The 12,772-nt window shown below is 43.8% G+C and overlaps 1 protein-coding gene across 1 annotated transcript; it reads right to left on the minus strand.

The window, feature by feature from the left end:
• Positions 1 to 573: 573 nt before the first annotated feature.
• LOC123756447 (GRB10-interacting GYF protein 2-like) lies at positions 574 to 6,830 on the minus strand. Its single transcript, XM_045739620.2, has 7 exons — positions 6,713 to 6,830; positions 5,958 to 6,137; positions 4,293 to 4,385; positions 3,702 to 3,842; positions 3,539 to 3,607; positions 1,072 to 1,215; positions 574 to 977 (listed from the first exon to the last, which is right to left on the minus strand). The coding sequence occupies exons 1-7, from the start codon at positions 6,764 to 6,766 to the stop codon at positions 747 to 749; spliced, it is 912 nt and encodes a 303-aa protein (XP_045595576.2). The 5' UTR covers positions 6,767 to 6,830; the 3' UTR covers positions 574 to 746.
• Positions 6,831 to 12,772: the final 5,942 nt, after the last annotated feature.

A 12,772-nucleotide genomic window follows, 5' to 3' on the forward strand; every position in this document is an offset into this window, starting at 1 on the left:
GGATCCCCTGCAGCACGGTGGTGGGTGGCATAAGAACATAAGAAAAAAGGAAACCCCTATTTATATCAGTCTAATCTCTATTGTGTTACCATATTTGAAATCATTTCCAAAATAGTATTTACCCAGTTCTTTCTTAAATCTAAACTTACCTAATTTACTTCCATTATTTCGTCCAGATATGTTAACTGGCCCATTTATGATAACTCTTTCTTAGAAAGAATCAAGCCTAAAAAACAAACTCCAATAGTTACGCCCTAATAACCAAGCACCTAATTAAATTTAGGATAACATCATGTGCGCATTAGTCAGTGAACTGGAGTCCCAATCCAGTGGTCCCGCTTTTGAGGTCCTCGACAGTACGTAAACTTTGACCACGTTTCCTTACACCTTATGCCTATGTAACCAGATTAAACCTCCCGGGAGGACTTTTTGTATAATAAATGTAATTGCTGGGTTAAAATAATCTTATACAAATCTGTATTATATAATTTCTAAACAAGACAAGGTTAAGTAAAGCAGTAATCCGGAGCCCATTACATACGCAGTCTACATTATTTAGTAATAATGTAAAATGTGCATATTGTTTGCTATTGAATACAAGTGTATATATTGCATACTAATACACACAGAATACTAATCTTTTTTGTTTGTTATCATTCATTTGATTGGTTACACATTTACTTATAAATTTGCGTTACTTTTGTTAAGTAATTTATAAGCTTTAAGAAATGCTGAGAAGCTTGTGTTTAATGTGAGGCGTTGTTGTGAGGTGGTCTGAAGTGTGAGGTCATCCTTCGTCCGCACACATGTCTGAGGCGCCCCAGCTCTTCCTCGAGGGCGTCTCTAAGTGCCAGCTTCTCCTTCACGTCCTTCGCGAGGAGTGGATCCAACAGGAGCCTGGTTGAAGGCTGAAGGAGGGAAGACTTTCTCCTGGAGGACTTCTGTTTCTCCGACAGTTGTTTCAGTTTCTCCTTTTCCTTTAAAACAAAACACAAATTTGACATTTAGAAATTTGACGATTGATTTCTATTTTTGTTACGTATTTGATTTGTACTGTAATAGTGAGACTACCTGATGCAGGTGAGTTTGGAGTGCAGCGACGGCCGCCTCTGTGTCGTGCAGCTGGCCGGCTAGTTCCTTGCTGCGGAGGCTGCGTTTGTGGCTGGTTGACTTGATGTTGGTGAGAGACGCCTGGTGCGCCCGGATACTGCTCTCCTGTAGTGGTGATGGTCATGTTAGTCTTCTTCCTGTTACTGCTGCTAGTCTTCTTGACCTGCTAAGGTCAAGAACCACCTCTACAGGCTCAAACAGGCCGATGCAAGAACTTACACAATGCTCTCATATTTGCCCTCCTCACATGAGCACCAATCACGCTCCACCAGCTCACACCAACAATCAAGTAGAGTCTAACACCTGAGAAAGGTGTGTGCCCCTTTATGCAATCGCCACTTTATAAACAAACATAACGCAATCCAGTCCAACATAACAACCCAGCGTAGCCTAGCCTGGCTTAACCTAACCGAACGAAAATATGAGACAATATGTTGTTTTACATATGGTGAGCTCGATGTGTGTGACGTCACAAGGAGCAGGTTTTAGACCCTACTGCGCCGTCATAGGGATAACAGCGTCCAATGTGTCCTGTCACACTACTGTGTGACTTTCCTAAACAATACAGTAAGTAGACTCAGAAACAATCACCACTTTCTCAGTACACAGCAACAGGGACCTCGCGGCTGGATGGACAGCGCTCTGGAGTCGAAGTCGTAAGAGCCCGGGTTCGATTCCTGGCGGAGGCAGAAGCAAATAAGCAGTTTTTCACCTTGGTGCTCATGTTCACCTAGCAGTAAGTAGGTACCTGACAGTTAGACAGCTGCTACGGGCTACTTCCTGGGGATGTGTGTATTCACCTAGTTGTGCTTGCGGGGGGTTGAGTTCTGTTCTTTTGGCCCGCCTCTCAACTGTTACTAACTATTATTTTTTTCTTTTTTCCCTCCCCACACACACACACATAGGAAACAGCCCGTAGCAGCTGTCTAACTCACAGGTACCTATTTACTGCTAGGTATCAGGATGAAAGAAACCCTGCCCATTTGTTTCCGCCTCCACCGGGAATCGAACCCGGAACCTTAGGACTACGAATCCCGGGCGCTGTCCACTCAGCTGTCAGACCCCTAAAAACACACACACACAAAATAGGTGAGTACACTGGACACCCAGTGTGTGTATGTAAGAGAAATATATGTAGTAGATATAATAAAGGAAAAATAGATTGATTAGAAAGGCGGAGTTCAAGAGCTAATAACTCGATTCTGCAGACACAAATAGTAAATACTGTACGACCCACCATCACGACCTATGTACACCTAGCTGATCACTGTATGACCCATTACTACCGGCTGAAGTAAGTAATTTTGACTAGCATTTTGTCCAGTATCAAGCAGGTACTGGTAGGTTGGTATTCCTATCAGTCTCTGAAGTACCATCTGACTCTCAAATGACTCTGTTCTCACAGCAAATCCATTACCATGCGAAACCACACACCCCCTTCAAATGGATAGTTATCTAGATATTTGTGATGATCTGAAAGCATATTATGGTTCCACTAATAATCTACATGTAAACTGGCAAATGAACCTTTGTCTTATTCAGAGATTATTCTCAAGTTAAAACGTTATTGTATTTGTAGCGAGTAGATTATCCCAATAATATACTCGCTCCAAATATAGTGTTAATATTCCTGTCAACCTTTGGAGATGAATGAGGTGAGGCGTTGCCCGGGCAACACGGTGAGGTGTTGCCCGAGCAATATAAGCAGCAAGAATAGCAAACATTAACTAGTCTACTTTCAAGTGTGGTCTAGAGCAGACACTTGCGAGATACTGTACCGACGCTCAGTGCGCTCAACTCACACCAAAGTATCACCGGTGTACTTCTGTATATTCGACCAAATATATATATAGTATCTTAGTGTCTGTGTTTATTTGTCACCATACTTTACGTAACAATAGAACCGTTACATATTTTAAATTGCTGGTTTAAAATAAAAATAAAAGTGTATGCTAAATTCGTTTTCTTTGAAGAATTAGGTTTTCTGTAAACTGAATTCTCGGACACACTGAGAAAGTTTTCGAATTCTTTATTTAACATTATCGTCAATAATATTATCCTAACCAAACGTTATGATACTTAACCTAACCAAACCTATCCATGGATAGAGAGAGTAGATAATAGCATTAATCATGTAGTCGTTCCCAATCCATTCCGTTGAGTGAATCCTAAGAACAAGTTACTCAAACGGTTACCTGTACATACTTTACCATCCCCAGCAAGCTTCGGTGTAGGAAAGGAGACGCTTCTCTCCTATAGGGTAATATAAACATGGAACCAGCAACCTTCCAAAGCTGTAAAGAGTATTTTACAAGAACGTAGAGACATTACAAACGACACCGAATTCCTGTTTTCCAGTATAAAAAAAGGGCTTTAGATCGACTTAGATCTCTGAAAATAATCGTCTCTAACCTTGTCGAGAGCTTACCTGAACACCAAGCTGCTCGTTGTAGGCCTCCGTCTCCACCACCAGCCTCAGCATCTCCGCCACGCTCACCTTAAACAGCCACAATCATATATATGCTTGTCTTAATATATGCTTCATAAATTATGACAAAAAATCAGGCTATGAGAACTCTGTTGAGACTGACCTGGTCCTCGGCTGCATCCTGTCTGGCCTTTAGTTCTTCCTCTAGTCGCTGCTTCTTGAGGATCAGGCTGAAGTAGCAGAGTCTGGCCTGCCTCAGCTGCTCCTCCACCTCTTGCCGTCGCGCCAGCAGTTTCTCCACCATCTGTGGGACCAATAGCACATTCCGTCATCATCCTCCCTCACCACACCTCTCCTTACCACACCTACCCTCACCACACCACCCGTCACCACACCTCACGTGTGGGACAGACACACGTATACTTACCTATCAGTGACAACAGGGAAGTGAGGTCTAGCTCTTCATGCCCCGTCTTCTCCTTGTTACACCCAATGGGTTAAAACTTAAATTATTCTCACCTTCGAATTCTTTGTCGAATCTGGCTTTAAGGTTGTGGATGGAGGTGGCTTCCACAACGTCTTCCCACGGTGCATTCCATCCGTACAAGGTATAAGAACTTTCTTACTCATTTGCGTTTCCTGCTTCCACTTCCGTCCTCTTGGTGTGGAGTATTCAGGTGTGAAGCAGCCAGGTGTAGGGTAGTCAGGGGCGAGCTAGACAGGTATGGAGCAGAAATAGTTGTGAAGTACTTACCTCCTTCCTGTGTTTCTCAGGTGGAGAGGGCGAGAAGCTGTGTTCCACCAGCTGCCGCAGCTGGTCAAACACCTTCTCCAGCTGGCCATTCACCTGACCAGTAATAATAATAATAATATTAACAGTAATACTATCGTAAGGTATTTTGTTACAATTGTTGTGAAGAATAAATAATAGATATTAACTGTTATATTGCTCGGGCTACACCATTAGTATTCTTTCATCAATGTTGTTGATTTACATTAGTTAGTCATAAAAAAGATTAAAGAAAATGGGAAAGGCCATTACGATCAGTTGTCGTCACAACATTCATCTAACTAATGTTACGATATAAAATACACCAGTCTAAGAGCTGGTGACCAAATAAAATTAAATATCTTGATTAATTATACATTCAGTAACAATATGAGATTATACAAAACCCTCTTTACTCGTTAAATTTGGCGGCTGAAGGTGAGGAGGAGGAAGGGGTGAGCAGTGTAAACAAGAGAGCAGCTATGCTGGTGTGTTGAGAGTGCACGGCTGGGCAGTTGACTCGTCACGAGGCGAGGTTGTTGAGCCAACATTGAGCCTACCACGTGACCCCTAACTCTACCAGCAAGTCCCAAAGGGCAACGTGACTCACATTAGTCACTAATTGTTGCAGAACTAAGGGAAGTGTCATTACGGTTAAGTCTATTAGCTCACATTAAATTGCCCAATTTATTTTCTGTGTCTAAGATTAATCGTCTAAGGCATGGACACACCACCCACATGGGTAAGCCTCATTATTATAACAATTTATGTTCATGTGTAACACCTGGACATATATGTAATCGTCAGATATTAGGGTGTATGTATTCCCAGGTGAGTGAGACCACACGAGACAGTTGAGCTGGCTACACCAGGATCACACATACGCCATTAATCACTGGAGTGCGCGTGTCCAAGGGTATCTGATGTGTGATGACCAGTCAACACTACTGAAACAGGTGAGGCCTTTTTAAATGTTCTTTATATAGTTGTGTGATTATAATCCAATAGTAATTAAATCTACTGTTTAATTACGGTAAGATTAAAATATGCCCTCCCCCCCCCCCCAAATGTGTGAAGGTAAGGTTACTGGTGACAATAAATTATAAAATACAGTCCGCTTAGAAGCAATAAATACAATTTCTTGAATTAATACTCAAAAGCAATCACCGGTAAATTTCCCCACAGTAGTGGACATAAAAGAGGAAAAATAAATTTGTTAGCAAGGCGAGGTTCAAGAGCTAATAGCTCGATACTGCAGATACAAATGGTAAATATATATACATACACTCACGGGTGTAAGGGAAAGGAAGGGAGGGAATTATAAAGAGAAAGCGCTAAGCCAATACGACTACATAGCACTTGGAAGGGATCAGGATTTGGGATGGGACGGGGGGAAGGAATGGTGCCCAAGTTCGGCACCCAACCACTTGGACAGTCGGGGATAGAACGTCGACCTGCATGAACCGAGACCGTCGCTCTACCCTCCATCCCCAAGTGGTTGGACACACAGGTGTAAACCAAACAGGTAAAGAAAACAGTAATGACAAAAATATGTGTAATATTTTAGTGTGTAATACAAAAACAGTATTCGTAGGTGTGGTGATAATCAGGTACAACACAGCAGACAGGTGTGTGTGGGGGTGTACTGACCTGGTGGGTGACGTTGGTGGCGTTAGTGCGGCCGTGCTCCAGCAGGAGGCGGTAGTGGAGGCTGTGTGCGGAGGCGGTCTGGTCCTCCTCCAGCAGGGCCTGGCGAGCTCTGGCCGCCTCCGCTGCCCACTCGACGCCTCCACCTTCGCCCTCCTCCACCTCCTCACCTCCAGCCTCGCCCTCCACGCCAAAAAATCATTAATAACCCACTACCTTATTAGGAGCGATCACTAATATTAAACTAAAGTTATATTTTACACACATTTCTGATCTCAGGTCTCGGGCACATCAGAGATTTTGGGTCTTCCGGAATTTGGTTCATGCTCCCACTCCTACACCCCAAGTACCCAAGAGTCTCCCGTGTCCCGTGTGTACTGTGTCTCCCTGTGTCGTATGTGTCCCGTGCATGTGCACATCTGTGTCCTACTTTTTCGCTTTAGGTGTCTTATGTGTAATCCCATGTAGCATACATGTCTCATATGTACGTGCTCAGACACGGGTCCACTGTGTCCCACGTGCTCAGACACGGGTCCACTGTGTGTCCCACGTGCTCAGACACGGGTCCACTGCGTGTCCCACGTGCTCAGACACGACACAGACTCGTCTCCACCAGTGTCCGTGCCCTCCCAGGCTCTCTGGGAGACATGTGCTAAGAGTCCCACCCGTGCCCTAGCCCCTTATACGTATCCCCTCTTGCCTTTGTCCGCCATGTATCGTTCATCCATGCCTCCGTCTGTGTCCGCAAGTGTACCTACCTGCCTGCGGCGCTTGAGGCTGGTCAGTACCCGCAGCTCCGCCTTGCGGTGCATGCGGGCCAGACGGTTCCTTTCACGGTACAGTCGCGTCACTTCCTGTACCCTCCGTACCGCCTCTAGCCCTGTACCTGGGGTAACAACTGTAACTGGGAATCTGAACTCAACAATATGCAGGATATAAATTCATTAGCCAACATCTTTCTCTCCAAAACTCGAAGCCTCTACAACACACACTGTCCTCTCCTCACCAAGCAAGTAACTGCCAAAGATTAAACAACTGCCTCACAAGTGGCATACTTAAACTTCACTACTATGGTATCCGGGGCCTTGCTCTGGACTATAGTCGTTCCTATCTCAGTGACAGACACCAATATGTAGCCATCAATAGCATAGCCTCCCCCACTCTACCATTGACAGAAGGGGTGCCATAGGGCAGCATCTTGGGACCTGGAGGATATTAGGTGAACCTATAGCTAGGTCTTGACTCTCACTCTGTAACCTAGAGACGCAGTTGCGTATCACTAGTTTCATGCATCCTACTTCTCTGGTCTATGTATACTCCAGTCTTCATGTATGTATGTGTGTATGTACTCTTGCATGAATTATTATTACACAGAGAATAATCACACTAACGAGATGTGTCAACGAGACACATATTTTTACTATATAGTAAGAACTTGCCCGAAACGCTATGCGTATTAGTGGCTTTAGGTATTGTATGTACTAGCTCAATCTATAAATCCAACATTATGTTTGTAAATTAACTATGTATGTACTTTTCCTGAATACAAATTTATTTATTTATTTATTTATATTTACTTGAATAGAGTAGGAGAGGATAGTAATCCGGGAGGAGTTATATATTACCTTGTAGAGATTATAATGAAGTCTATGTGGGGACAACGGGGCGAAAACTGGAGATCACAATTGAAGAACATAAGAAAGCGTGTAGAATTATGGCTGGTAACAGTGGTGTAGTTAACCATAGTTGGGAAAAAGATCACAATATTGATTTTAAGAAATGTGACAATCTATAAAAGTAATAATATTAGAACTAGAAAGGTAGTGGAAAGGATTCTTAAATACTCTGAATACTTTCGTTGGTAACAAAGGCTTTATTTACTTGGGAGGACAGCTTTACTAGGAAAATGATTCTGAGTGAATTAAAATTAGATCTCAATAAATGGATAAATGAAAGCAATCCCATTAGCCGCGCTCCTTGGCGTATGGAGAGGGTTACGATGGCTAGCATCCAGTTGTTGTTGTTATAGATTCAGCCACTCGGAACAAGTTTCAAGTAGCACGGGCTATGGTGAGCCCGTAGTGGACTTACCTGGCACAGGAGCGGTGCTGTGTGTCTAGGATCCATTGATTGATTGATGAAGACTAAGCCACCCAAAAGGTGGCACGGGCATGAATATCCCGTAAGTGGTGGCCCTTTTGAGCCATTAGCAGTATCAAGAGCTGATACTGGAGATCTGTGGAGGTGCGACTGCACCCTGCATGACGGGAGATGTCTCCCGTGGTCTAGCATCCAGATGAACACCTCTATTAATAACAACTCCAGTTCCCAGAATAGCAGGATTACAGAAAGAACACATGACCATATTTCCGTGGAAGGCATCCCCACAGGTACATCGGTAGTCGGGATTAGAGGGGACATGGCCGGAGTGTCAAGAAAAATGAGAGGACTGGACCCAGGATAACAGCCTTTACGGGCTCACTATAGCCCGTGCTACATGGACATTTCGTTCCGAGTAGCTGAATCTAAAACGATAACAACATAGCAGCCTCATTAGACGTTGAGATGTAAGTCTCGTCCTCATCACACACTCAGACCTTGACAAAGCACTCGGGGTGCACAATAAATGAACTAAACTAAGCTATGATTTTCTTCATACCGCACCTAATTCAGAGAAAACATAGCGTGGGAGACTATGGTATAATGTCCACACTTTTCGCGCACCATATTCAAATTCAAATTCAAATGTTTATTAAACACTTTCGTGCTCTAGGTAAACAAAAAAAACTTTCCCCACGTGCGCTCGGCGTTTCGGGCAATCGAGCGACAACACTAAAAAGTGTATACTCTTTTTCACTGTCCTGACCTTAATTTTCGATGTACGTATTTCATTTTTGTACCAATGTGTTCGCAATAAAATGTTCTAGAAGAATATATGTATAAAATGTCACACAAGGATGGGTTAGATCGGCACCAAATAAAAAACTACGTCGATTATGCCCGTTGTGTCAACAATACAATGGTATTACCACGAATATACAATACAATGCCGTCCTCCCAATTAGGCTATGTGGCTATTAAAAAAAACGGAAATTTTATGGCAAACATGTTTATACTATCTCCAAGTTCGATCGGATAAGAATTAATTGGATTTTATAGAAATATTTGTTCAAATGACGGGTAAACACATTTGTGCGGATTCAAGAGAAAAAAATCGTCGGTCAAACCCGACCAAGGAGCGCGAAAGTGATTTATTAATTAAGGTAAAAGTACATACATAGGTGAGTTACAAAAATAGTGTTGGATTTATAGATAGAGCAAGTACATACAATATCTAAGGCCACTAGTACGCATAGCGTTTCAAGCATATCCTTAATCCTTATTTTCACATACACACGCGCACACACAGGGTGGCTGACTGGAAAGCACGCTAGACGCGTGATCCTGTGGTCCTGGGTTCGATTCCCGGCACCGGCGAGAGGCAATGGGCAGAGTTTCTTTCACCCTGATGCCCCTGTTACCTAGCAGTAAATAGGTACCTGGGAGTTAGTCAGCTGTCACGGGCGTGTGTGTGTGGTGAGAAAAATAGTAACAGTTAAGAGGCGGGCGAAAGAGCAGAGTTCAACCCCAGCAAGCGCAACTAGGTAAATACACACACACATTCCCAGGAAGCAGTCGTAGCAGCTGTCAAACTCCCAGATATATATTTCCTGCTAGCTGAACAAGGGTATCAGGGATGAAAGAAACTATCCGTTTGTTTCCGCCTCCGCCGGGGATCGAACCCGGATTCTTAGGGCTACGAATCCCGAGCGCTGACCATTCAGCCGTCAGGAATGTTAGAACTACTCCAAATACAGTCTACAGCCGCATATACAGTGAGTTAGTTTCATAGTTGATTTGCCCTTTCTGCAGCGGTGCTTATACCTATTCTGCATGTGGAAAATTCCATTCACCATATCATATATTATCCATATTATTATTATGGATAATATCACCATATCCATATTACCTAAGAAATGTAATATTTCCGTATCATATCTATAATTTATCTCAGAATCATATCTACTGATGATTTCAGGATCATCTGTATCGACATTAGCTAGAAGCCTATACATACATGACCATTTGGTCAAGTACACTATTGGGCTCAATGTCTATATTACATTGTGCATGTGATCACAAAAATAAAAAGTAAAATATTGCTGGAACCAAAGTTATAGCTTCCAGTGATGTAATTTCAAAATCCTTAATAAAGGACAAAAGGTACTATCAAGTACTGCCAATAATCTTTAAATCCACTAGGTGCTTATCCTTGTGATCCTTTACACCACCGCCCACGGGATGGGTATGGGGTGCATAATAAAGAAAGAAATTGAATTGTGATATAACTTTATCCCAATAATCATTCTAAATAAAGAAAATAATAATTTTATAATCATTGCCGGCACCTCCTCTGAGGAAGGGACGCCACCAGCAGACGCCGCCCGCAGGTGGGGCAGAATCGTCTGGTACCTGATCTCGCCTGGTGTTTACATCCAGAAAGTGCGCACGTGCGAAGTGCTGGAGACATTTTCGGCAAGATATTTACACACAAACTAATTATAATCCTCAACAATAGCTCCCTGAATACTGGGAGAGTTTCTGAACTGTATATAGGGAGGAATTCCTGGTATATATATCCAAATATATGAGTGTGGAGGATCACCGATCTCGAGGCCCCACCACCACCTCATCTACCAAGTGGGACCCAACAACGTGCACTCCATGTCTGAGCAAGCAACTAGAATCCTTTACAGCAACGCTGTGACATCCAAATCAACCGTATCAAGCTGCCATATTCATCATTAAAATACAGTCTGGTCTCAGCAAGAGAGACGTCATCTGGTTACTGTCAGATAGACTCCGGTTCTCAATTCAGGATAAGCAATTGATTGTTTTAGAGCATAGATTGGCCAATTAGCATGCATTTTTATATTAATACATCCATATATATAACTTGAGAGTCGTTAGGTAGCGAGGCAACGCTTCATTATCGGTAAGTTCTGACTTTCAAGTTATTGCTTATGTTGTGGACAAGAGTGACTGTGACGTATATAGGACCATGTTATATAGGTGTGTGAGTGCTAGTGTAGGGTCCATTAAGTGTTTGCCTCGTTTATTGTACTCACCCGGTGTGAGAGGTGGTGGCAAGGTTGTGGATACACGAAATGAACCCCACTATATGTTTAAGTAAACAGATTACCGCATTGATGAACTAGATACACAGTATACACATCAACGACAATCTATTTACAGTTGTCAGCTTCAGCTAGTTGAATTATTTAAGGCAAATACAAGACAAATCTGGTGATTGGGGGGGTCACAATGACCTATATCGCCAGTGCGAACTCTGCAGCTGGTCTTTGGGTCTGATTCTTTTGTCTCTTTTTTTTTATTTCATGGTGAAGAAAGCGGTAGTGGGGCTACACAAGTTTGAATACCTCAAGTACACTAGATTTAAATTCTAACATTCACAGAGGAGAGAAACAGAAGAAACATATTTTATAGGAAACTAAATAGTTCACACGCACAGCATTTATAATACAAGTACTCTTGCTGAAATGTGTAATTTTATTTCTGTGGCTCCTTACCCTGGTGCGTTGTAGTGGAAGGGAAGGTGACTGTTGCTGGGGTGGGAGAGGGGAGGTCCCCGTCCCCTCCCTTCCCTGCGGCCCCTACACCCCCTTCCAGATCAAAAGAGTCGAAAGTGAATCTGGTTGGTGAGGTGCTGGAGGTTGACCTCCACCCTCCACCCTGCATCGAAGGCGACTCGGCCAGCACCGATGGTGATTCCGCCACCTGCGATGGTGACCCCGCCACCTGCGATGGTGACCCCGCCACCTGTGATGGTGACTCCTCCACTTGCGATGGTGACTGCGCCACCTGCGAAGGTGACTCCGCCACCTGCGAAGGTGACTCCGCCACCTGCGAAGGTGACTCCTCCACCTGCGAAGGTGGCTCAGTCAGCCCAGAAGGTGACTCCGCTTGTTCTGAGGGTGACTCTGCCACCAGCACCGAAGGTGACTCTTCCATCCTGCTCTCCTGAAACATGATGACCTAAGAACATGACCACAAGAACAGACTGGTGTGCTAATAACTAAAGTTAGCTTCACAATCATGAGAGCCAAGCATCGATCCATCTCTGCGAGGGTCATAAACCAGCCATTTACAAGGAAAATCTTGCCGAATGCAGCCAGAGTTAGCTGCGTCCAGTCGCAACTCATTTTACAAGAACATATGTGAAGCTGAACAAATTGAAGACACTTTAACACGATACATAATTTGAAATATTCACCGTTCTCTTATTCCAGCTATTTCCGAGTCGTTGATTAAACACAATGCTCCCAGGATGTGTGTGGGGTGCACCCTCCACCCTGCCCACAGGATGTGTGTGTGTGGGGTGCACCCTCCACCCTGCCCACAGGATGTGTGTGTGTGGGGTGCACCCTCCACCCTGCCCACAGGATGTGTGTGTGCATGTGGGGTGCATCCTCCACCCTGCCCACAGGGTGGAGGGTAACAGAAACTCAGAGGGTAACTCACAGAAAAAGAGTACCTTACCGTGTGTGTAGGTGTACTGGCAGCTGGCTGTGATGAGCGTGACTGTGAGTGTGTAACACGACTAAGTTATATACACAATCACGCGGACATCCATGAGTGCGCCATACACAAAAAATACATTCACGAATATTTGATACAAGTTATTTTCTATTTCACTGCCACTGCTGGGAATTATAACTTCGTATGTACGATGCTAACTGTGCGTGTGTCACAAGACG

Source organism: Procambarus clarkii, chromosome 25 (assembly GCF_040958095.1).
Source record: "Procambarus clarkii isolate CNS0578487 chromosome 25, FALCON_Pclarkii_2.0, whole genome shotgun sequence".
Taxonomy (NCBI): domain Eukaryota; kingdom Metazoa; phylum Arthropoda; class Malacostraca; order Decapoda; family Cambaridae; genus Procambarus; species Procambarus clarkii.